The sequence below is a fragment of the Xenopus laevis genome, chromosome 7L, assembly GCF_017654675.1.
Source record: "Xenopus laevis strain J_2021 chromosome 7L, Xenopus_laevis_v10.1, whole genome shotgun sequence".
Taxonomy (NCBI): Eukaryota; Metazoa; Chordata; class Amphibia; order Anura; family Pipidae; genus Xenopus; species Xenopus laevis.
This window is the reverse complement of record NC_054383.1, coordinates 103,421,352-103,448,604: the sequence shown is the minus strand read 5'-3', so window position 1 is coordinate 103,448,604 and position 27,253 is coordinate 103,421,352. Positions and strand designations below refer to the sequence as shown.

At 35.9% G+C, this 27,253-nt stretch overlaps 1 protein-coding gene across 3 annotated transcripts in view; it reads left to right on the top strand.

The window, feature by feature from the left end:
- Positions 1 to 27,253, top strand: part of acot7.L (acyl-CoA thioesterase 7 L homeolog) — a 109,637-nt gene that overhangs the window by 47,094 nt on the left and 35,290 nt on the right. For 2 of the 3 annotated variants that reach the window (XM_018226125.2, XM_018226123.2), the window contains exons 4-7: positions 6,787 to 6,878; positions 14,456 to 14,570; positions 18,918 to 18,932; positions 20,503 to 20,589. In XM_018226125.2, the coding sequence (XP_018081614.1) occupies positions 6,787 to 6,878; positions 14,456 to 14,570; positions 18,918 to 18,932; positions 20,503 to 20,589 (309 nt within the window). The remainder of the gene's footprint in view (positions 1 to 6,786; positions 6,879 to 14,455; positions 14,571 to 18,917; positions 18,933 to 20,502; positions 20,590 to 27,253) is intronic. The other variant, XM_018226124.2, reaches the window with a different exon arrangement.

The following is a 27,253-nucleotide window of genomic DNA, read 5'->3' as shown; positions in this document are numbered from 1 at the left end:
TAATGTTTATGGACTGATCCATTCCAATTAATCATAACGATTTGGGATTTATCTTGGCAAATAAATCTATAATCAATATTGATCTGTAATCAATATTGATTGAATAAATAAGGGCCCATTTCCTTAAAGGAAAACAGTGTCGATCAGAGAACCTGACAAATTAGCAGAATTTGTAGAAACTACTTAAAAGGTGTCATGTATAAAATAATAAGGATATGGTAAAATAGAAAGGACTGTGTTCTTAGCTGAGGCCCACTGGGAGATTCTTTGGTATTCTGGCAAGTTAGAAGTCATTAAACGTCATGCTTTCTAATATTATTATGACTGTAAAACATTGAACAGTATAAATCACACCCCTGATTTGCTTATTCCCACCCAGTTACGCCACTGATCTGACTTAAAGGGATAGTTCACCATTAAATGAACCTCTAGTATGATGCAGACAGTGATATTTTGAAACAGAAACATTTTTGTTCAGTAGCTCTTCAGTTTGGAATTTCAGTATATATCTTGTTGCTAGGGTTCAAGTTACCTTAGCAACCAGGCACTCGTTGAATAAGACTGAAATATGAATAGGAGAGGGTTTGAACAGAACGATAAAGAAAAAAGTAACAATATGACTGCTGCTATGGCTGCTGGGTCAGTGACCCTTATTTGAAAGCTGGAAAGAGGTGAAAGGCAGTGATAAGAAATAAAAAATGATGGCCAATTGAATAAAAGTTAATATAAGTAGGAACTACCTTTTATACCATATCCATGTTTTTGTTTTATCTGGCCGTTTCTAGGTCTGCCAATCACCAATCTAAGTAGCTACAACTAGGGCATATACAAGTATGTTTTTATAACAGAATCTTATGGCAACCAGCTACCTTCTGCATTTGTCCGAGAATGGGCTAGTGTACTGGAGAGGTTTGCCCCATGATAATATAAGAATAAGGTAAAAATCCATATGATGGGGGGGGGGAAAAAGCAGTCAATATGGCAACATTGTGCTATCCTTGTGTGAACTGCAAATGTATAAATAACTGGTCTCCAGGAAGGAATCAAACAAGCCATGTGTGACATGTTCATTGCAGAAGAAGGCAAAACCTTTTTTTTTTTTTTTTGCTGTGCTATGTCTTTGTTTGTTTTTTGACTCTTTTGTTTTTTAGATTTCTGTCTTGCCTTTGTCATAATACATACTCGTCTCCTTTGTGTTTTCTCCTGCCAGAAAAACATAACAGGATATCTTTGTAATCAGGAACACCACTGCAGGTGTTATTAATGTTATGTATTTCTAATTCTCAAGGGCAACTCAACATTTTACTAAATTCACACTGTATGTTTTTAGGGCATGGGTATGATGCGCCTTTTTCCATAGCCAGTGGCATTATTTTTGTTGAAGGAAAAGTCTAAATCTCTGGGAGTCCTGCAGCGGGTCAGGTACCCCCGGGTTACCCTAAAAAAAAGGTCTGTGGGTTTGGGTCGGGTCTGGGTCTTATAAATTGGTTCCGCGCAGGACTCTATGGGGGGGGGGGGTGGCAAATGTTAGGCACCCCTCAGTAATTGTAATCACTTACCTGGTACCCCAGGCAGATGGGGTACTTCTGTGTGACCACCACACAGTGGTCCTCTACCTTCTTCTTCTCTCTTTCTGGGTGCACATGTGCTGTAGAGTGAAAAGCCGAATTTCAAAAGCTGCACATGAGTTGGGCCATGGGACGGGGGCAAACATTTGCCCCCCCCCTTTGGTTTAGACTTTCCTTTTCCTTTAAATCACAACCACCCCTTTCTATAATGATCTCTCCTTATCAGGCACTTGCTCCCCTGGGTGACATACAGCATACACACTTCACCCAAGAAGCGTAGGAGGAGAGGCTTGAGAAACGTTAGGGTAAATTCTGTCAACGGGCCTTTGAGCCAGTGAGACGAAAACTAATTTATACAGGTATGGGTTACGTTATCTAAAGAAAAAAAAAACATTATTCAGAAAGCTCTGAATTACGGAATGGTCATCTCCCATAGACTCCATTTTATCCAAATAATACACATTTTTAAAAAGTATTTCCTTTTTCTCTAATGATAAAACAGTACCTAGTACTTGATACAAACTAAGATATAATTAATCCTTATTGGAAGCAGAACCAGCCTATTGGGTTCATTTACATTTGTTTGTATGATTTTCTAGTAGACTTAAGGTACAGGTATGGGACCTGTTATCCAGAATGCTCGGGACCTGGGGTTTTCCCGGATAACGGATCTTTCCGTAATTTGGGTAAACCCAATAGGCTGGTTTTGCTTCCAATAAGGATTAATTATATCTTAGTTGGGATCAAGTACAAGCTACTGTTTTATTATTACAGAGAAAAAGGAAATCATTTTTAAAAATTTGGATTATTTGGATAAAATGGAGTCAATGGGAGACAACCATTCCGTAATTCGGAGCTTTCTGGATATCAGGTTTCAGGATGAGGGATCCTATACCTGTATATCCAAGGTATATCCAAATAATGGAAAGATTAATTATCTGGAAACCCCCAGGTCCAGAGCATTCTAGGTAACCGGTCCCATACATGTACATCTAAAATGTTTTCATAGTCTTAGTTGTCCTATAGCAGTGGTAGTTTTTGGGTATTTTTTGTTTCAAGCTTCCCTTTGGAATGGGTTTAGTTTCGAAAAACGAAAATATGTGTTACACACATTGGGCCAGATTCAAATGAATGAGAAAACCACAGGGAAACATAGATATAAAGTAATTCAATGGAAAGGTGTTTCTAGGCACTTTGTCGCTTGCAAGTGTGACATCATCCAGCCAATAAAACATCCCATATACAGTAGCGTCACTAGAGGGGGGCGGGCACTGGTGTGTGACGCGCAGCCAGGCCCCGCCCCCCTCCGTACGGCTGCATTTGTCAGTGGCGCGTGAGCTGCCGGGGGGCCCTGAGGGGGTGCGGGCCCTGGCCCGCTCACACCCCCTGCTCCCCCGGTAGTTCCGCCACTGCCCATATACCATTACAATATAGTTTATTTAGTTCTTTGTTTTAAAGAGCATACAGTACTTGTATTTCTGTGCCTAATAGCTGTAAAAGAGCATGGAATAGAATAAACAGTAATGAATGTATGGGGGGATGTATGGTAGTGGATGTTTAACTTAGGCCCAAGAAAGGGGACATGCAGTTGCTATAGCAACCAGTCTGTCAGGGTAGTTTTATTTAGGACCAACAGTAATTCTTATTCCCAAATGCATGTTGTCAGATTCACTTTAAATCAAATTTCCCTATATTATTTGCTTGTCGTTTTTTCCATATTGTATAATTGCATCTAAATGAAACAATTCTCCATGTGACAGAATGATAGGAGTAAATAGCTTTATTGGACCTACTAATAAATTACTAACATTTTTTCAGTTTGTAGATTTGTTTTTTCAGTTGTTCATGCAGATAATCTTTCCATTTCTATTAAAAAGCATTAGCCTAATAAAATTGCTTCTAATGAGATTGTAGTTCCCCCAATCTCAACATTATTGTGGCTTAAACATAAACACTTCCCTGTAAGTGAGCTGCAATAAACATGGACCCATTTAGCACATGCTAATGGGGTAGAATAAACACACAATTTATTGTAGAGCAGTTGCCTCAATACAATTTAGGAGTAAATTATACACAATGAAATATTGTATGTATGTATATATATATATATAGATATATATAGATATATATATATATATTTTTTTTTTTTTACTTCCACGGAGGCATATATTTTAATTTGTGAAAAGACTCTAGATTGGTACCTAGAGGCTGCAATAAAGAGCTCATGCTAAATAATTGACCCTTCTTATTAGTTAAGGGAACCCAAGGAGTTAATTCCCCTACCGACTGAGGCAATCCTGGTTCACATATCACATATGCCCTGTGGTGCCATTTTCCAACTGTCCCAGGGATCTAGTGACTATACTTTCTCCCTTAGGGTGGCCTTACACAGGCAGATTAAAGCTGCCGATATCGTTCCTTTAGACCATTAGATCCTTATCTGCCCGTGTATGGGGCGTTCCGACTGGTCTCCCCAATCGATAGGCCAAAAATCAGCCAGATATCAATGGGGCAGGTCTGATTTTTCTTGGCGATCGAGGACCGCATCTGCTACTTGATGCAGTCCTTGTCCCATTGATCATTTAGCCCTACAGCGCTGCAAAATATGCTGGTGCTATATAAATAAATGTTAATAATAATAATATATCACCCTGCCTTTGGTTAGCAAATTGGGTTAAAAGCCACTTGTTTGGCGACCTTACCAAACAAGAGGATCTTATCATGTATGGCCACTTTTACTGGGTGAGAACACATTGCACTTAATCCTGGCAAGAGGTAGATCTGCCAGAGATCCTTAGCTGGAGGTAGGCCTCAGTACATGAATCCAAGTTGATCACTAAGGTAATCTTAGAAAAGTTAGGGAGCATGGACCCCATGAATGACATATAGGGCAGTCAATAGTAGATTCTTTCTTAGCATTCACATATGAGTTAGATAGACCAGCCTGCAAAAACAGCATCTGTTCCACCAAGGAGAAAAAGGGTGGAGGTAGCTCTCCCAGGCAACACCTTGCCTAAGTGTTGAGACTCTCAACTAGAAAGGCACTCAGGTTATATTCTCTTGAGGGATTCATTTCACTCAGATGTCTCTCTACTGGTGAGAATAACACTTAACAAGATATCTTTCTTACAGGTAGTGGTGCTTGATCACTGTTATTATGCCACTCATTGTTTATTGCCTTAACATTTGTTGTACTTGAGGGATAAGGGAATATCTGTGCTACTGTTAATAAATCCTATTGATGGTAAAGAGTCACGGGTGCTTGAAAATTTCTCAAGGTATTTATAAAGTTATAATTCAGTTTACACAACCCTTTCTCCAACACCATCACAAGGGTCCAGCAGAGAGAGGGTTGCTGTGTAACCATACAGTTTATCAGCTGTGATATTTGAAAGTATTTCATTCTACTCTTTGCTACCAAGCTGGTAAAAATGTTACTTCAGACCAATATTTGTAACAGGGAAGAAGCATAATAGTTAGGAAGGCTGTTATTTTTTCATTTCTATAGCTACCGTTTAAGAAAATGGAAGGGAATCCTGCAGGTTTCAGATCCCAAAACAATGAGTGGTCTGAGATATCAAATTCTGTACAAGGCAATTGGCAATTTCATGTATTTGTCTTTTAGTTGGTTTGATCAATATCAATATTAATGGAGTCTTCTTTACTAGAGGCGCTTTCCAAGTTGATTGTTTAACTTTGATCTATTCAGTATGAGCGATTGTGGCTTTTTCTGATTTAAAGGGGTGGTTCACCTTTATGTTAACGTTTAGTATGTTATAGAATGGGTAGTTCTAAGCAACTTTTCAATTGGTCTTCATTATTAAATTTTTATAGTTTTTTTTTAAATTATTTGCCTTCTTCGTCTGGCTCTTTCCAGGTTTCAAATGGGGGGTCACTGACCCCATCTAAAAACAAATGCTCCGTAAGGCTACACATTTATTGTTACTGCTACTTTTTATTGCTATGTTTTTTATGCAGACCCTCTTCTATTCATATTCCAGTCTCTTACTCAAATCAATGCATGGTTTCTATGGTAACTGGGACCCTAGCAACCAAACTGTAAATTGGAGAGTTGCAGCGTAAAAAGCCAAATAACTCAAAAGCCACAAATACTAAAAAATGAAAATCAATTGCGAATTGTCTCCGTATATCACGCTCTACATCATACTAAAAGTCAACACAAAGGTGAACAACCCCTTTAATATTTGGCATAACTGACTCAATCAGTCATATATTTAAGAAAAAGTAGCAATTTTATTCATTAATATTTTGTGTGTTGGTAGCTCATGTAGCAAATGGAAAATATACCAATTGAATTACATATCACTGCTGAAACATATTGCTGGTCAGAGCAAACACATATCAATATCAGCTTACGTCAATAATAACAAATACAAGTATTCTTCTAAATGTTGCTTTAGAGATGCAAATTGTAATCCAGTAAATAATGAGGAGATGTAGCCCAGAAGAATGGTGGGTCTTCGAATCTATATCAGACCCAAATTAAAGACAAGTGACAAAGTAAAGCAAACACTCTGGTGTCATTATTTAGGAGACTCCAAGGTTCCAGCAACCTTGGGGAAATGAAGAGCCAGGGCTATTTATGAAACCCCATGATGGAAGCTATGAAATAAAAGCCCCATGCAAAACAGCTTTGTAAATATTCATATGTTATTGTGCTGGCAATTTATAGAAGTATAGCTTAACTTACAGTGATTTTTTTGGATTGATAACTGCTCATAGGAGGCAGTGTTATACATCACTATCTGTTTTGCATTCCCTGGGTCTGGATCCTGCTGTTCTATGATCTTAATTTTTCTATTAGTAATTATGCTTCTGTAAGGAAACGTTAAAGCTTAATTTAATGCATGGAAATCCTGACAGCGGAGCTTTTTCTTATTGCAAAATATTTAACAAGCCTCTCTTTGACCATTTTCAAATGTTATGTTACACTACATCTATTTTATTTTATAAGCAGCTCCAGCTGGGGAAAGAAATCTGTTTTTTTTTGGGTTGTGTATTTTTTTGCCATGCTAAAGCCAAAGTTCTTTTAACTTGGTTAAAAGGCTTTTTTTTTTTTGTTCTATTTAATATCATAGTATATATTGTTATGTCTCCGTCATGATTGGAGGATTTGTATATAAGGCTAAATATGATTGGGCTGTGTAATGTAACTAAATTGTGTTGCAATGTCAAATAAAAACTTTTCATTTTGTAGGTGCTAAAAGGGTAACTAACAGGGCCACTTTATGGTATGTTCCGCTGTCTCTAACAAATGTGGACAAAGTAACTGAGGTTCCTCCAATTCAGGTAAGTGTACCTCTTTTTGGTTTTAATAGGATAGAACATAAATGTACTCCTTTTCTAGCCCTTATTATCATTGGCAACCACCCCTTAAGGGGTATGACCCACGTAGGACAGATGTTCTGCTCTCAGGCAGACTGTAGTAATGCACGGGTGGTAAAATTCCACACCTACCCCAACCCTCATCATCTTATTCTGGCCCAAAGTTGAGAAGGGTTTTGTCTATTAAACCCATTCCTACCTGCACTCACTGGGGAAATCCGAACAATGGAAAAGCTGACCATATACATTATGATTGGCTTGGTTGGAAAACAAATGTTTTGTGTCATTGGCTTTGAATGTTATGGAAAATATTCCAACACATTTTTATGCAAGAAAAATGTTAAACTATTCCAAGCCCCCACCATTGTTTGCAATATATTATTCTGGGAGTCCAGCCAGAAAGTAGTAAAAATATATTGCATTGTTTGGAAGATGCTGCTACTGCCGTCTTCCCTCTCCCTCATTTTTATTTCTCCCCTGAAGAGAGCTATATACTGTTTAGTGGTCTGCCTGTTCTGTATAACATTTGGCTTTAATTGTCCTCAATCATCTTGGACAGTATAATAACTCTATTGGCTGGCCTACAATTCCCAGAATTCCAAGTGGTACTGTTATTCACATTATATATAAGGGGACATATACCTACCCATTTAACGTTATATAGTTTTGTTTTTACCTCCTATTCCCCAATAATCAGAGCAATTTGAATAAATAGAGATAATGAGCTCTGTATATAGAAGCCCCTCCTTTCCCAAGCTACAGCCTGTGTCTCAGATTTACAGATAAGGAATGATTAAATATAAATTGATTTTAAAGGAAAACTAAACCCCAAACAATGTAGGTCTCTAGAAAAAGATATTGCATAAAACAGTTCATATGTAAAACCCTGCTTCATGTAAATAAACCATTTTCATAATAATATACTTTTCTAATAGTTTGTGTCATTGGGTAATCATAAATAGAAAATTGCCATTTTAAAAAAACAAGGGCCGCCCCAAACATACCACAAACCATACTTGTTAGATCACATGATCCAATTAACAGACAGAGTTCTGTCTTTTGCTTCAACACTTCTTCCTGTTACAGTTAGAGTTGTAATATTTCTGGTCAGGTGATCTTTGAGGTAGGGTTGCCACCTTTAATGGGAAAAAAAATACCAGCCTATATATTTATCTTTTTTCCCTATTAATAACATTGGGATCCACCATAATTTTTACCGGCCAGGCCGGTAAAATACTGGCCAGGTGGCAACCCTACTCTGAGGCAGCACACAGACCATCACAAAATGGTGGCTCAAGGCAAGAGATGCAAAAGGGCAAGATTTACTTAAATAAATAAATATATATTCCAGTTTGATAAGGTTCTTTAATATGCCACTTAATATGATGTAAACTATCTGTCATTTTGGGGGTATAGTTTTCCTTTAATTGATGAGGCTAATGACAGACTCCGCATTTTCTTCATAGATCTGGTCAGAATCTTGGCAGCTTTACTACAAACATACAAAAGCAACTTCCGTTTCCCCGTTTTATTAGTAATATAGAATAGGTATAAATATGTTGTACATACATTTCAAAACAATGAGCTTTATAGCAAAAAAGGCGATGATCATAAAATTACCAAGCTACCATGCTATGTCAAGGTACCACCTAATTAGTATTGTAATAAATACTTCAATTGTAATTCAGTTTTTGGAGCTTTGCCTGGGAAAAAAGTTAGCAATTGTAACATATTGGCGCGCCCAGTGTATTACCCTTTCCTTGTTCTTTGAACAGGATCATACATACCCACCTTAACCAGCATGGGAACCCATGTTTCAGTGCTGAACTGTCGGTTTGAAATATCTTATTTAGAAGAGTCTCAGCATCAATTTAAATTAGGAATGCTGACCTGAACCTATTGAGAACCCTTAATGTTATGCCATTTTATGGGACTGAATAGCTGAAGATGACTTTTTGTTCTGTTTAGATGATTGTACTTAGGTTCAGGTTTGGTTCGCTTAATGAGCATTTTCAGTTTTCAAGTTTTTCAATTGTGGCACATGTTAGAGATTTGTTGAGACGTTCATAGGTTTCTGGCTTCTAAATATAGAAGCACTGGTGCCACTGTGTATAGCTGCATGTATTATGAAGTGTTGTCTGACTCAGATGTGTGTACAAATGCATCTTCTTTATCATATTATTCTGGAGGCCAATGTGTCTGCAGTCCTGTTACTCTGTGAACAGAGAAAATATGCAATTAATCATTTTATTCATAACTAATAGGTTAAAACTGTTTTTTTTGTAACAAGAATTATTTTCAATTTTTTTCTTGTAAGACTTGCTATTGGCAGCTTATAGCAGACTCATTTAAGGGTTAAGCCCTCTACAGTATCTGTCTAATCAACATGTGGGCTAAACAAATGTATACAATATGAGTAGCTATACACAGGTACAAATGGTATGCCATGGATTTGGTGTTGTCATCTGCAGATGTACTCTTTTGCTGACCAAAAGTAAATTACTGCTAATAAAGCTTACGGTTTTGTACAATGTTCAGGATTCAAGGCAGGGCTAAAATCACTAGAACTAGAAATATAAGGGAAAATGTTTACATGACATAATTCCCATAAACTAGAGATGTCGCCTTCCATAATAACATTGAACCGCAGCTAAAAGTACACCAATATGTAGCTAGTACAAGGAGTGCCAGTTGTCTCTGCTGCAACTACAAATAACCAACACGCTTAGGGGGTTAGTCCGAATGCCAAAAACTTGAAAAATTCAAGTTTTTTTAACTGTAAAATCTGAATTTTTAGTGGAAAGAAATCATCGAATTTTTCGGAATTTATTAAACCCAGAGGATATTAGAAGTCCGAATAATAAGTTCTTGAAGTCAATGGAAGACGTCCCAAAGATATCCTGATCTGCACTGGGCTTCGTGCAGTAATCCGATTTTTTGCAAGAGATTTTGTGGTTTTTGGCATCAAATACAAAAGTCGCAGTTTTCGTGGGCGAATCTGAAAAAGTCGCCGCATTTAGATTATTTTCACGATTTTATAGAGTTTTTTCCCGAACAAGGCATTTTCAGGAAAATGTATTTATAAATAAGGTGAAAAAACCTGTGCGCATTTGGTCGGAGTAGCTTTCAGAAAATAATGCGATATTCTTGGATTTTGACAAATAACTCCCTACGTGAGCAAATACAGTAAAGACAGATAAGCTATGGTAAAAGTGAGGCTTTAGTCCAGCAGCACTGTACAGTTAAACAATACATTAATAGGACAAACAGGGGTCAGTAATGCTATTTGGAACATGGTAATAGAGCATGGTAATGCCTGGCAAAAATCTGTAATCATAATCTAACAGCCTGGTGTAAATCTGGCACCCTGAAATATTTTGGGTGTTTCATTTCATGCATTGAGTTCCATACATGGAATTCTATTAAGAATTGGATAAGAAAATGATTTTAGTATTACTGAATAATTCTCGTTTTCACCAACGCACTCACCCACCCACCCAACTTCCCTCACATTCACATGGTTACTGAGCAGCAGAAAGAAAATATATGTATATATATTTGGTGAGAAATTAGACTGGAATGTGACACTGTTGTAAACACTATGGATTTTTATAGAACTGTGAAGTCTATAATGTTAGTTGCAATTATCACCATCTTTAAATCCCATGATGTGACTCAGTTTCCACATTCTACTTTCAGCTATGCTTACATTTAGTTTAAGTTTGAAAACCAAATGTAAACCAGGGACAGACCAGCAAAGAAACAACTTAACATTTTGAGCAATCAAAGTACAGGTATGGGATCCATTATCCGGAAACCTGATTTTCAGAAAGCTCTGAATAACATTAAGGCCATCTCCCATCAGATCACATTTCAACAAATACAGTAATTCAAATTTTAAAAAATGATTTCCTTTTTCCTCTGTAATAATAAAACAGTACATTGTTCTTGATCCCAAGTAAGATAGATGTATTCATTATTGGAGGCAAAAAAATCCCTTTGGGTTTAATTAAATTATTTTTTGGTAGATTTAGGGTACAGAGATCCAAAACGATGCATCTCAGGGGCTATGTAACACCATATTCATTGTAGGCATTTTGGCGCTGGTCAATAATGCAAGTTATTACCAATATAAACATGCAATGCTCAATTATAAATTGCTATAGATAGTCTATCGTTATTGCACATTGTGTTAGTATGTGCAGCAATGCACATGAAAACCTAATATTGACTTAATGTTGTGGTGGTTTGTGGGAAACGTGACTGTCCAAAGGTTTGGGGGAGAGTAGAATAAATCATGGGTAATTTAGAACTGCGCCGATGATAAATGTACATAGAAATGGTTGTATTTTCCACAGGTGTTTTTATGCCTCATTACAATTTCAATGTGGCATAAAAACAGCATGTGTAATATAGTCCTAAAGTCCAATGTCTCTTAATATTTGAAATGTAAACAGTAATTTTAAAGATAATCAGGAATGTGTCAGTATTGCATGCAAAATCTGCCCAACACCAATATCCGATTTTAAAATTAGTGACAGCACTAAACCTTTATAACCACTTTGCAATAACTTTGGCTCTTAAAAAACTTCATCCTGATTTTATCCCTAGCAGCCTTAGGGTCCGAATTAATCTCAATATTTTCTGCTACAAACTACTATCAAATCTGCTGAGGTTTTTTACTCTTATTTATTATTACATTTTCCCGAAAATTTGCTTTCAGATTTTTTGGGATTGTTTCATCCGATTTTCACGAACTATACGATTTTTTTGGAATTTTCACCCAAAAACTTCAGGGTATTGCACGAAACCAAGCGCACATCAAAAAATCATTGGGACTTCTCCCATTGACTAATATGCAACCTCGACAGGTCTGAGATGCCGGATTTTTAGATTCAAACTTTTCCATCCTCGGGATTTAATAAATTCCTAAAAATTATTGATTTTTTTAAAGGTCCTGTTTTATAAAAGAAATCACAAATTTTTCGTGATTTTTGCATTCGGAGTTTAAATAACTGCCTTAAAGTTTTTTATAAATCGAATGAACTCACTGCTCGACTGGTTTCTTATTTAAGAAAAAACTCAAATTAATCAAGTTTTGGGTAAAAAAACAAAAACTCAAACCACTGAAATCATTTGTGTTTTTGGGCAAAACCCTCCAAAAAAAACTTGAACATCATGGAGACTATTAACATCTTCAAATGGTTCAAGTGACCTCTGTCATTGACTCCTCAACAGGTTTTAGATGGTGTATTTTCGGATTCAAGCTATTTCCAGGGTCGGGTATAATAAATCTTGAAAAATTTGAGTTTTTTTTTTAAAAGGGGTTGTTCACCTTCCAAACACTTTTTTCAATTCAGTTGTTTTTTAGATTGTTCCCCAGCACAATGGAAATTACTTTCCATTATTTATTTTTTACTGTTTATCCAAAATCTAAGTTTAAAGTTGAAGGTTCCTATCTCTGGTGTTTGAGTCTGGCAGCTCAGTAATTCAGGTGCAGACTCTAAATTGTAACAATTTTGCAACATTTAGGGGCAGATTTATCAAAGGTTGAGGTGAATTTTCAAATAGGGAGTAGTCCAAATTAGATTCGAATTTAAATTTATCATGTACTGTCTCTTTAAAAATTCGACTTCGACCATTTACCATCTAAAACCTGCCGAATTGCTGTTTTAGCATACGGGGGACCTCTTAGAACCCATTTGGAGTCAATTGGTGGACTTTGAAAAACTTTGGGAAAAACTTCGAATCTAATTCGATCGAATACGCTATTCCTTCGGTTTGTACGATTCAAATTCGGCCCAAATACAGACCTATTCGATCGCAAACGAACCTATTCGACCAAAAAAAAAACTTCGACTTAATTTCGGTTGGTCTTTTTGAATTAGAATTTTGAAGTTTTTTCAATTTGAAAATTCGACCCTTGATAAATATGCCCCTAAGTTGATACATTTCTGGAGTATTAGCAACTATTATATGAAGTCTAACAGCTGCCTATAATGAAATCCACAGATTCTGCTCATTAGGGACAAAGATAAGAAATATATTAACTAAATGTATCCATTTAGAACAGTTTACAGGGTCGGCGACCCCCCCATCTCAGGGCTGCTTCAGAAGGTGAAAAATGACATTTTACAGTTCAATTTTAGAAAAACGGTCACACATAGAAAATAGAAAGTCATTGGAAAAAGTCGTTTCTTGTGCTCTACCAGAAAACAACTACTTGTTTGAAGATGAACCACCCCTTTAACACACAAATGTTTTCACCAAAAAAAATCAACTCAAAAACTCGAATTTTCATGGAAAACACACCTCGAACCTTAATAAATAACCCCCTAAAAGTAGATGGCAGATAAATACAGGCATTTTAGTTCTACAAAAGGAAATGTACATATTGATATATTCTCCCCAACAAAAGTGTGGAACTGAAATTATTGAACCCTCCCATCAGACAAAACAATATTGAGAATAATGTACTCCCTACTGTAAAATATAAGAATATAAGAAGTCAATGAAGGCCATATAAAGGCAAAGGCCAAAGGACTCATGGAACTTGTACTATGTTAAGACAAACATCTGTCTAAGTTGCATTTGATAAGTAAATCTATGTTTCAACTTACATACAAAATTAAAAAAATAAAAAGGAACCAATCAGCAGCTAGGCTATGAGGGCTGTGTTTGGCTATCCCCTTCCTACTATATTTTTGTTAGGACACCCCTCATTTGAAACTGTCAGGGAACATAGCAGGTCAATAGGAGTTCAAATAAAGGGGATACTTTTAAATAAAATATTAATATAATATTTTTGCCTACAAAATGAGAGGGGTCTTTTAAGATATTAGTAAATGGGGCATATTTCTGTCCTAATCTGTACAATTTGATTTTTTTTTAACCCAAAAATGTGAATTTAATCAAAATAAAACTCAAATTTTCATGGAAAACACAACTAGAACCTTAATAAATAACCCCCTTAAGGTGCAGCATGAGGTCCTAAGTTTGATCACTACCTGGACAATCTGCAAGTAGTTTGATGCTCTCATTCATTTCAAAAACTTGTATGCAGGCTTCTCTTAGTATGTGCTTATGTAGCAACTGAGATTGTAAATTTAACTGTGATAAGAACATTATACATTATTAACATTATGTATACAATTCTGCGGGATCCTATATGTGAACATTTTATTTGAAAAAATAGTTGCTCTCCATTATAATAATAGCACTAATATGATAAAGTTAGCATCCAGCCTCCACAGACCACTGTAGAAAATTATTTCAATAGCGTTTCTTTGCAAAGCAAAATATGAGGATATTAGAAGTTACCTCGGAGTTCCATGAAACTCCTCTGTAAATTATAATATCCTTATATTTTACAAGAGGGGTTACTTTATTCACTATATTATGAGCATAAATGACTTTAGAATAGTATTAGCCTGATCTGACGTGCACTGGACACAGGTATGTATACCTGATCATCTATTAGGAAATAAAATAAATAGTTTCTTCCCAATAAATAGTTTCTTCTTTTTTGTATTTGTCTGTAGTATGAAAGAAAAGAACTAGAGCAGGAAGGAAGGAAACGCTATGAAGATCAAAAACTAGAACGCATGGAAACCAAACAAAGGAATGGTGAATTTATTGTACCCGTTGTTAACCAAGGTATGATAATCTAATTTTATATATATATATATTTGACTCCATAAAGGTATATAGGTACTAGGCATTGGAGGATTTATGTATACAATCACATCTTAATGAACAGCTTATTGCAAGGTACGTATATGGTAAATGACATCCACTGAGACTGGAAGTAGTTTTGAAGAGAAGAGAGCTTGTCACAAGGTTGGAACATACATCCTGTGTATTTTAAGCTTGTGTTTTATTTACAAGCTTCCATATTTAACGGTTTTCATTTCAGACAACTAATAAAGCACATAAGCAAGTTCTTAAATACTTCAGCCAACTACTTTAGAAAGCTTCTCACTATTAATATTATTTATTTCAGTTTGCTTTCTTTGCACAGCTTGTTATCTGTACAAGCAAGCTCCTCAATCACACCTACTTTTTATATTGCAGGTAACATTGATGTTAATCTATATAGTTATTTTTAAGACAGTCTTTACGGTTGGCACGGAACTGCATCATCCAGTTACTGAGAATCAGCAAATGGTTATATAACATAGACTTGTACAGGGCTGCATCTGGCACAAATTTAAAAAAAAAAGTGCCTAAGTGGGCGAGAAAGGACCAAATAGCTTCCGAGTAGAAGGATCAGCTTTAAAAAGATAACACTATTTTTCAAACAATCCTTGTCCTACTTGTTAATTTTAGTTAGCTTTAAACTTTGAGAGCATAACATGGCTGTAGGCAGTTATATGGTTGTTGCCTAGCAACATTTCATAAGGACCAAATGAGTTTCTTTGCTCTGCTCCCAGACAGATTATGTTCCGTTAAGGCATCTTCACCGTCTTTTACATTTACTAATAGCAGCACGAACTTAAAAGATCTAGTCAGCATTTACACATCAAGCTTCCATGTCTTCACATTTTTATGTTGCGAGAAACAGGTTGTGGAAAGCTTCATCTGTCAGTTTTTGGTCTTTTCACTTCTTTTAAAGTAAATGTTTGTAGAATAGTTACTTGTCTGGCGTCGCCCTTAGGTGACACTGTGTTTTTGCGTGTGTGGTTGGAGGAGGCGGAGTTAAGGTTTGTGATGATAACAGTCCAGCCTTCAATAAATCCCTAGTAAGAGTCCGAACCTAGTGCTTTATTACTTTCTAAAGAAAGTATTTAAAAGAAAGAAATTTAATTTCCCTGTATTTTCCCTCAAGTCGTGCAAACACAGTAGTGCCCCTCTTGTTTCCTTATCCAGTATATACATATACTAAATAAGCCTTAAATATATAATATGTAGAGATCCTTTATCTACATATTTGCAGTTACAGTAGGTAACAAGTGGGAGCTATCTTCCATTGTTTACCAGGGCCAATGCTAAATTTGCTCATCAAGGTTGTGGTGCACCTAATATTGTAGCCCCAATATATCTGCATATCTGTAACTGAAAAGAGTTTAAATATGGTGCGTTCATAAATAGCAATGCCAGCAAATCCATATCTGAATTATTGTGCAAGGCACTCTGTATTACAAACTCATTTGCTCTGCAGCTTACATTTATTTGCTTTGGAGATGCACTAATGTTGATTCACGGATTAGTTTCCATGGTTTCAATTTAGGCTGATTGATTATGCTTTTTTTTTACTTATACGAATAACCAACCTTGCTGTTAAAGAAAATTGAAGCCAGAAAATAGAATAAATGTATACAGTATACAGAATCTATGGAACCATATTGGAAGAGAGTAGACATAACATCAAACTGTACAGGAACTTAAAGAAGGTTTAGCAGAACTTCCTGTTTAGGACTTCCTATAGTTACACGTATTTTACTTGGTGTTGTATTTGACAAAGTCTCCTGTGTGTAGCCAAAAACATGTTTCTAAAGGAGCTCCACTCTATGAAATGTAAAGACACTCACAAAAACTCAGGGTATATCAAAAGCTCAGGGTATACGTATCATCAATTGGCTACCTGTACTCAAATTAAAACCATTAATATTATGTTGTGTCCAAGCATGTATGGCGCTCTGCAGGTTCATCCTCTGCTCAGGGTTAGAAAAACATAGACTTCAAATTTGGATTTTGTATATGGTACATACTTTTTAAAAATGAGTGTTTAAACTTTAATGCTTTCTGGTCTTGAGTGTAGCAGCTCAGTAACCTGAACTGTTACAGTTTTCTACGTTAGTTGATACATTTCTCACAGTGAACTATCTGAAAACAACTACGGTATATTGAAAAAATATGTTTGGAAGGTGAACAGCCCATTTAATAGTTTGGTATCCTGGTATTTAAAAACTGAAGCTCCCAAGTTTCTTACAGAAGAACTGCCATTGCTTTCATTAATTTTTATTGGGATTGGAAAAATCCTCAAGGGGATATTAATGACATTCTCTAAGATGTGGACCCTCGAGAAATCTATGACAATTTTTTGCTAACTGAATTCTCCTGTTGTTTCTTTCTTTGTCTCAGTCACGATCTGCTCACAGAACAGTTATATTCTTCCAGCTAACAATACATTTTCATTCTGAACCAAGGGACAGCCAGTGCACGCATGCATGCACATACACATTAAAGGAAATGCTCACAACCACCTGCGTGACAGTCTGGGCTCTTTTGAGGTCTTAGAGAGTGTTAGATGAATCAAAATTCATTTGGTTTTGGGTTTCATTTAACCAGTTTTCTGTTATTTTCTTTCTTGCAGTATTTTTTTCTTCCTGTACTGTAGTTTTGCACTCACTTATTAGAGTATATTTATTTTTGAATAGTATGCACATGGGCATATTAATCTGAAAGATGAAAAGTGCTTTATTTTCATATTTTCAAATATTTGTTTAATTTCCATTTCCCTACTTTCTAAGTGGCAGCTGTCTTTGCTTTATTCCACTTTTGTTTTTCATGCATAATTGTTTTTTTTTCACACTTTCTTCTCAGTAAATATGCCTGGAGCTGGCATTAGCCATTATATCCTAGAGTAAGATTTTTTGTAGAACAACCTATGAAATATAAATATAACAACTAATTGACCTAGAAATCACATAAAGCTCTATTATTTTTCTTTTTCAATGCTTAAAGGGGACCCGTCACCCAAAAAAATTATTCAAAAACCTATTTTATCACATTAGTCAAGCAAAATGAACTTTAATTACACAATATAAATTATTTGAATCTAATTTCCTTCAGTCTGGGAATTCAAAATTATAGGAAGCAGGCAGCAGCCATTTTGTGGACACTATTATTAAGACAAGCCTTGCATCATCTCAGAATCTTGTTTGTGCACCAGAATGATGTCCATCCCCATGCCCTGGCTACACAATTAAATGGTAAAGAGAACGGTGGAATGTGTGGGGAGCAGTGATATCTAGGAAGTGCTGAATGGAAAGTGAAAGTAATTGTCTGCCCCGCCTCTATGCCACTGGCATAGAGGAGTGGCAGACAATATTTGATTGACAGCTCAGATTTTTAAATGAGTTTACAACAGCTATGAACGCTTTAATAAAAAATAGAAATTGCATTTCATGTTTAATTTGAAAATGACTTATTATACAGATTTTTGTGTCTGGGTTACAGGTCCACTTTAATAGACAGTATTGACAGAAATCTAAGATTACAATTTATTGTTATCCTTAGATACGATGGCCCCTTGCAATACACTTTTATTCTCACTAGCACACAAACTGTACACTGAACTAAGTTTTGTTTTGACCAACATGCATGTACAGGTATGGGGTCCATTGTCCAGAAACCCGTCAGAAAGCTCCGGATTATGGGAAGGCCTTCTTCAATAAATTCTTTTTTTTTAGTAAAATCAGATTTTTAAAATTGCTATCTCTTTACTCTGTAATAATAAAACAATACCTTGTACTTGAAGATATTTAATATATATTTTTTCAATATTTCATTTTTTTATTTGACTTAGAGTCAAATTTATCAAAATGTGAGATTAGAACTCGCCACAGGAAAACTCACTCACTTTCTATTCATTCCTATGGGATTTTTAAAAGCATATTTATCACATACCTGTACTATGTGTTTAGTACGTTTTAACTGGATGCATGCAGTGTTTTTTAAAGCTCAGTGTGGATGGCATTGTTTGGGCTGGATCATTTGCAACCCAGATCTTGCTTGTCTGCCAGATTGTGGCCTCAATATATCACAGGCTCCATATTTCTGTCTGCTTTCATAGGGGAGGATGAGTTTAAGAGCTGCACTTACTTATTTTTTTAATTGGCAACTTGGTTTGCATGAGATGTTTCACTTCCTACAGGCAACTTTGTTTTATAGCAATAGGTCAGTCAGCAAAGACCTAAAACTAAAGGACAAAATAGTAAAATATCACTGGTATTTTTCATAAAGACGTATTTACTGTGTTGTTTGTTTTTACTGCTTCAGACAGACAAAACAAAGGTAAGAAATACTACCAAACTTTGATTTTTCTGATTAACATTTTGCATTTCTGTAGCCCATGCCCTGTTATTTATAAATGGATACCAGCTTGGAACCATAACTGCAGAACAAGGACTATTCATTGTGCTTTCTGCTGTTGGCAATAGGAAGCAATGTGTGGAAAATTCACTTGCTGCTTATGAGCAGAAGTTTTCAAACAGACTTCCCTTTGGAATGGGACATTGAGCTGACCTTCTCCCAAGGCCACTGCGATAAATAATCTTTTTGCCTTCTGCTGTATTGTGCTTACCATTATTGAGTTTTTTAAAATGTTGACATTACCTTTATAAGCACTACATTTAAGCTGTCATTGTTCCATTCTTTTAAGTTCTATACTGTTCTATACTGTCTCTGTGCTATTTTTCATTTTTATCTTTTCCATCCCAACTTTTCTACCCTCATCTACCACTCGTATTCTGCCATTGTATTATTCATAAAAATAATTATCTGTAGGATGCTGACCTTAAAAGAGCAGATACAGTATTTAAACTGTAAATCAGTTCAAATTGTCCAGAGACAGGTTTTGGTTCAGAAATTTTAATTGAAGTAAATTATAAAAAGTGACATGCCTGGATCAACTCACCAGCATAAGTTGCCTGTTTTGCTGCAGGTGTACTTAAAAAGGTACAGCAAATAAATAAGCAAGCACATTTGGTAAACAGGTTCCCTATATTACGAGCAAAGTTTCTCTGGAGCATGAAGAAGTGGCATTAAAGTAGTCTATTTAAAAAAATTATAACAATAACAATTGAATATTTTTTCATTTAAATGTTTTACATCTTCCATTATCTGCCACATATTCGTTTATCTATCTTCATGTCACCTGATATAACCCAATTTTTAGGGGGTTATTTATCAAAGGTTGAGTTTGTGAGGTTTTTTATACCTTGAATAAACTCACAACTTGAATGGTTTCTAATTTATGAAAAAACTCAAATGTAAAAAACTCAGTGTAACCGGAGTGAAAAACTCAAATACTCAAATTGATCGAGTTTTCGGCGACCTTTAATAAATAACCCCCTGAAAATGAATGTTGTAGTTAGAGACGATATCCAGCTGTGAGAGTAGAAGAAAAAGGTTAGCTGATTATAGCAAACAAAATCATTCAACATTTCACATGTATAAAAATATATAAAATCACTATTGTGACACTGTTGACATTTTAGTTAAATGAAATAGGACAATAATATTTCTGTGACAAAACCAGCAGATAAATGATGTTTTTATAAAAAAAAAGACATGGTTGCTAGGGTCCCACAGGGTTGTTATGACAGATACATAGGAAAAGGGATTAAGGAGAAGATAAGTCATCAATAATAGGAATGAACTGGATTTGTCTTCGGTCGGTGTTCATAACCACAACAACCAGATTATTATTTTAGTTTCCAGGTAAGAGAGACAGAGGCTGTTAAAAACACAGGAAAGAGAAAAGGAATAGTAATTACAAATTGACAAATATAAGGATGTCTGTCATACTAGAAATTCATTATAAGATGAACTAATTTATAAATTATTTTGTATTTCACTGCAGAAGTATATACTGTTGGATACAGCCAGTCCAGCCTGATTCATTTGGTGGGACCTTCGGATTGTACACTGCATGGCTATGTTCATGGAGGTATGCCTTAATATTTACTTATTACACTTAATATCACTTTAAGTTTATCAAGAACAAAGAGCAAGTCACCTGTGCTGCTGCCAATTTCAGCTTTCTTTGCAAATAAGTATCTGCCCTAACCTATATGCCAGGATTTTCTTTAAACTGGATTCCAAGGATTATATTCAGGGTGATCTGTGATCTGTTTCTGGCACATAAATGCTCATTTGTAATCCAAAACCAAGTTAGTTGTGCAGTTTCTGGGCCATTACAAATAGCTTTTTCCTCAACCATATATTTAGTTTGACATATGATCTGTGCCGACCAGGTTAGAACATTCATAGGTTGTGCAGACTGTGACTATAAAGTTTTGCTCTAAAAGCCAGGCCTATCTGGTATTTCTGGCAGTACTTATATTGCATCAGAATTGGTGCTTGTGAAACCAATTTGCTGCCATAATAGCTTGAAATTAACCTTAACCAATTTTGGATAACTTTCACATTAAACAATTTAAGTGGCAATTCCTGATGACTTGGATACAAAGTTTTTTTTTGGACCCAGTACATTGTACCACTCACAGGTTCTGTTATTGAATTCTAAAGGGAGATATTTTGTGCTCCTTAGCGCACAAGGACTTGCCCCTGGGACAATGGTTAATTAACCTTTTAAAATGTTAAGTTATTGCAACCCTTTTTTTTGTTCTTTTTTGAGACACAATCATCTATTTACATTTATACTAAAGGGATACTGTCATGGGAAAAAAATGTTTTCAAAATGAATCAGTTAATAGTGCTGCTCCAGCAGAATTCTGCACTGAAATTCATTTCTCAAAAGAGCAAATTGATTTTTTTTTATATTCAATTTTGAAATCTGACATGGGGCTAGACATATTGTCAATTTCCCAGCTGCCCCAAGTCATGTGAAATGGATTTCAGTGCAGAATTCTGCAGGACTAGCAACTGATGCATTTTGAAAAAAAAATGTATTTCCCATGACAGTATCCCTTAAGCTTTCAATACCCTTCTATGTAAAATATGAAGGTAAATTGTTTTACTAGGTTAGTTTTCCTTTAATAGCATGTGGTAAAAAAAAGCATATGCATGAAATACAGACATTTTCCTTGGCTAAAATAATTGAGTAGTATCTTTACTGATCCAATGACATAATTTTATTTTCACTTGAACACCTACTACCATGTCATTGCCTTTTGTGGTGCAAATAAAGCTGGTTACTATAGTAACTCTTCATTATCAAGCCGTTACTCTGCTTTAATTACACAGCTCCAGACAGTAATTTAAAAAACAAGGGAACTTTTCAAAACTGAATACATTGGTGGGTTTAAATATAGCACATGTTCATAATATCTTACATGACTCCCTTATAGAAATTGGAAGGAATTATGCCAATTGAAAAGTCCCTGCAGAGCTCTTTATTTTTACAGCAACGGGAAAACTGCTAATGGAAATTAGACTCACCCCCCAATTCATTATTAAACGACAAGTGTAGATTTTGTTTTGAAAAATAAGATAGAGAGCAAGGTACCAGAAATGGTAATAAGAGAAAGAATGCAGAAGTAATGAATTCACTACAAAGACCTGATAGCTTGAGCTATAGTGACATGCCTTTTGCTGTTTGCAATTAAATGGGAAAATATACATACTTTTAACAAGAGAATTCATGTTCACGTTGTTGTGCAATGAAAGCTGCAGAACAAATATCTAAATAATTTCTCAGTCTACATTAAGTTTATTTAAAGATGAACTACCCCTTTAAAAATACTTATAAATAAATGCATTTCAGAATAATATGTCAGATAGAATAATTGGTAATGTAGGAAGGGAAACTATGAGAGCGCACCTGTTTCTTTTATATTAATAGGTATAGAGAAATATTGTCATAAAGATTAACAAAGAAGTAGGGTAAAAATGCTACACTTTATGTTTTGGGGTTCTGTACCAGCCTAAGGGCACCGCAGTGCTTTAGTTCTGAAAATATTTTTCTTCAAAAATGTCTCCAGTAGTTCCCATCTTTCTGTTGATTCACAGCGGATGCTGTGGGCTGCTGTCAGTTACATCAGTCTAGGGACACAATATAAAGTATATATACAGAATATATACAATATAAAATTCCAGATACATGTATAATGAGTCATTAGATTTACATTACCAAGCAGAATTGAAACCGATACATTCAACATCAGAATTCATTCATAATCAGTCCTGGTTAATCAGCTTCTGTGACAGATGTAACCTCATTTTCTTTAAAGGGATACTGTCATGGGAAAAAATGAATCAGTTAATAGTGCTGCTCCAGCAGAATTCTGCACTGAAATCCATTTCTCAAAAGAGCAAAAAGATTTTTTTATATTCAATTTTGAAATCTGACATGGGGCTAGACATTTTGTCTATTTCCCAGCTGCCCCAAGTCATGTGACTTGTGCTCTGCTAAACTTCAATCCCTCTTTACTGCTGTACTGCAAGTTGGAGTGATATCACCCCCCTCCCTTTTTCCTCCCAGCAGCCAAACAAAAGAACAATGGGAAGGTAACCAGATAACAGCTCCCTAACACAAGATAACAGCTGCCCGGTAGATCTAAAAATAACAGTCAATAGTAAAAACCCATGTCCCACTGAGACACATTCAGTTACATTGAGAAGGAAAAACAGCAGCCTGCCAGAAAGCATTTCTCTCCTAAAGTGCAGGCACAAGTCACATGACCAGGGGCAGCTGGGAAATTGACAAAATGTCTAGCCCCATGTCAGATTTCAAAATTGAATATAAAAAAATCTGTTTGCTCTTTTGAGAAATGGAAATTTGAGAAATTTCAGTGCAGAAGTAGCACTATTAACTGATTCATTTTGAAAAATTTTTTTTTCCCATGACATTGTTCACTTCTCAGAAGCAGCCCAGAGCACATTGAGCATGTGCACTGTACTGCTGTACACAAGTATGTGTAAATAAATAAGGTTAATGGGAACTGACATATATTTTAGGGCCAAGCCCCACACAGGGGTTCTCTAGTAGGCCAATCCAACCCTGCCAATATAGATATAAATGTAACAATATAGGCTGCAAAACACCTTCTGTACAGGAGCAGAAAACTGCAAAAATGTGCCAGTTGGCTCAGTTACTTAAATGGTTAATTCTGTTTTTGTTTTATGTCCTTAAAGGAGAAGGAAAGCTACCAAAGCAGTTTATTGCCAGTAGATAAGACACAATATTGCAAGCTATAACACTATATTTTTTTCTGCATAATGCTTTACCGTACCTGAGCAAACAGCTTTAGACGCTCTCTCTGTTTGTTTAGGATAGTAGCTGCCATATTAGCTTGTGTGACATCACTTCCTGCCTGAATCTCTCCCTGCTCGCTCTTAGCTCTGGGCTCCGATTGCAGCAGGGAGGGGGGAGAGAGTAGTAAACTAAGCATGCTCAAGCCCTAGCCCTGGAGTTTTATGCTGAAAACAATAATAGCAGAAAAGAAATGCAGTGTTTTTTTGACAGAAGACTCAGAGCAGCATCACTGGTGTATTACTGGTGTATTTATATAGACCTTTCTGATAAAGCTTACTTAATTTTATCCTTTTCTTTTAAAATTGTGTTGTATTCATACTATTCATGTTTTGCATGTTTGGCTCCTTTATTGAAACAGTCTCCACTACATCCAGTGAAACGATATTCTATATATGCTCATTCGTTACATAACTGTTTCCTTATGTTACCTTTTCAGGAAAATGCTTCCTTCTTGAACTCTTGTAATTCTTTACATGAATTTGAATGTTTCTATCATATGGCCTCTCTTCCTTCTCTGCAGGGCACATATATGTGTGCAAAAGTTTTATAGATGTTTTAGCTCCCCATTAAACAAATAATGACTTAAGATTAACTACGGGGTAAATTCCAGTGGCAGCTGGAGTGGAAAATATTCTGTTTCAGGAATCGGAATATTCACATTTTCCACTGCCGGACAAAGCGAAACCTAATTCTAAAACTGTCTAATTGAAACCATATGAATTACATCTGCTGTAATGGAATGTTTTCTAGCAAACTTGACATCATATTACAATCCGTCACGTTTCTCGTTTTTAGTTTGGTTTCTTTTAAGAACTTGCCAAAAAAAGCAATATGAGATGGTTTATAATTAAATTTAGGAATATAAACTGAGAAATCCTTGCTGGCATTTCAGTACAAGTCATAAATTTGTCTGGTTTGTTTTAAGATGAATCTGTTTAGTCCAGACTGTGCCCCCTCTCAAATGTTTTTCAAGATGGGATAATCAAGGAAGAACTGCTTATAAAGCAAAATTGGTAAACTGCTTATTGATAAACTTCCAAGTCATTCAGCGGCCCTTCCCACATACACACAAGCAATGTTCTATCAAATTTTTGTAGATGTGCATGAATGCAAGTGTTCAAGTTGCCATGCACACACATAACATTTTATATCCATCACCATATTAGATCAAAAGTTTATACAATAGGCAGTGAATGTTTGCAAACACTTATGACTTAGCATTCAGTAATTGATGTGCCTGCTCTAATGTTGCATGCTGTCTCTCTAAAACGTTCCACTAAGTAAAATATTTATGCGTACCACCTACAAAAAATGTAAAATTGCTTTTAGGTGGAGGGAGATGTTTACTGTTATAATGGTGATGCTGCTAAATAAACCTAAACTGCTGTTGCAAATGGAATGGTAGGTTATTTGTCAGTTGCTGTTAACTTTTCACCTCCATTAAAAGGGAGGTTCTACTTTAAAGTAACTTTTAGTATGTTATAGAATGGCTAATTCCAAGCAACTTTTAAATTGGCCATAATTTTTTCCTTTTTATAGTTTTTGAATTGTTTGCCTTCTTTTTCTGACTTTCCAGCTTTCAAATGGGGGTCACTGACCCCATCTAAAAAACAAATGCTCTGTAAGGCTACTAATGTATTGTTATTGCTACTTTTTATTACTCCTCTTTCTATTCAGGCTCTCTCCTATTCATATTCTAGTCTCTTATTTAAATTAACGCATGGTTGCTAGCGAAATTTGGACCCTAGCAACCAGATATTGCCATGCACAATGAATTGTAAATTGTCTGCTTGAAGTACGTTATTTACACAGTGACCAGAACCCTTTAATTTACTTTAGAACTTGGCAAAACGATAAGCAGAGATACCGTGTCTCATCTTCTAGTGTACTTCCACTGCCAGGAAACCTGAATTAAACCTGAGTTACATTATTTAAGCCGCAAGTCAGCAGTACAGTCTAAACCTAAATGCTCAGTAGTTAGTTTAGAGAAAATGCTCACAGAGTAAAAATGTATCTAGAAAGGGAAAGTTGTGCTCACCACTATTTTTTAAAAACATTAAGTGAGGAAGCAGTGAGGTTGTGACCACAAAATTCACAAATACAAGAGGTCCTCTGCACTCAACCTATTATCAATATATTAAGGACATTGAAACATTTTGTGCCTTAAGCTACTAAATATGCCTTACACTGCCTTACACTTTTATTACAGGGATTGTTTGTCCATATATTGCAATATATTTAAGCTGGCCAACTACGTCACAGTCATTCCTGATGTGGCCAGTTTATAAACTCAACTTGCATTTGATTCATTAAGAATTCTATTGCTTCATTATACATTTTATAAAGGGACTAAGTTTTACCCGCAACTTACTTGCTGCTTTCAAAGTAAAACTCCCAAACTTTGTTGCCCTATTATTGGCCACCAGTGGCATCACCTGACTATAGCTGGAAAGGGTGCTCACCACTAATTTTTAAAAACAAGTGGGGGTGCAATGAGGTTGTGACCACAAAATTCACATAGACAAATACAAGAGATCCTCTGCACTCAACCCATTATCAATATATTAAGGACATTAAAAAATGTTGTGCCTTAAGCTACTAAAAATGCCTTACCATTAAGACAAAAAGGCTTAAGGTACATAATGTTTCAATGTCCTTAGCGGCTTTTTTTTTTTTTTTTTTTTTAATTTTCTTTTTTTCATCCAAAGAATAGGTGCACACTGGGATTTGGTTATAAAGATAAAAATTCAAACTTTTATTGTCATATTTAAAATCGTCCCATATATATATATATATATATATATATATATGAAAGGGGATGAGCCGCATTTTAGCTTGTTTAAATGTTATATTGTGAGGAGGTGGCTCTCTCTACTTATATGCTTGCTCTCCCAACCCCCTATGCTAATGTAACGCTAATCTGTGCTATCCAGACCACAGATAGTTAATGTCCAGCTAAGGTAGGAGCATGGGTTACATTGGACTCTCTCTTCAGGATCCGGGCCTTCGCTAAGTGGAAACTTTCCCTCTAAGGTGTAGTGCGACTACAACACTCAGGCTACTGTGCATACAAAATATACAAAATGATTGGGCGCCAGGAGGTTCTTATGATGCAAACAAAGAACTGTTTATTAGTCAAAGACAATGTCCCCAGGTTTACTCATGTATACAGATGAGGTATTAGCACAAGACACACACTAAACAGCTCACTGGCAGGCTCACAAAGAGCTCATAGATAGAGACAGCATATGGAGAGGCACATATACAGCGCCGATTCTACTTACAGCTTCGCCTGAAATGGCTCCTTCAATGTCGCCCCTCCCTCGCCGGCAGGAACACTAAAGCGAAGTACCTTAAAGGTACCAGGAGCGGCTTTTTGCTGCCTCTGAAAACC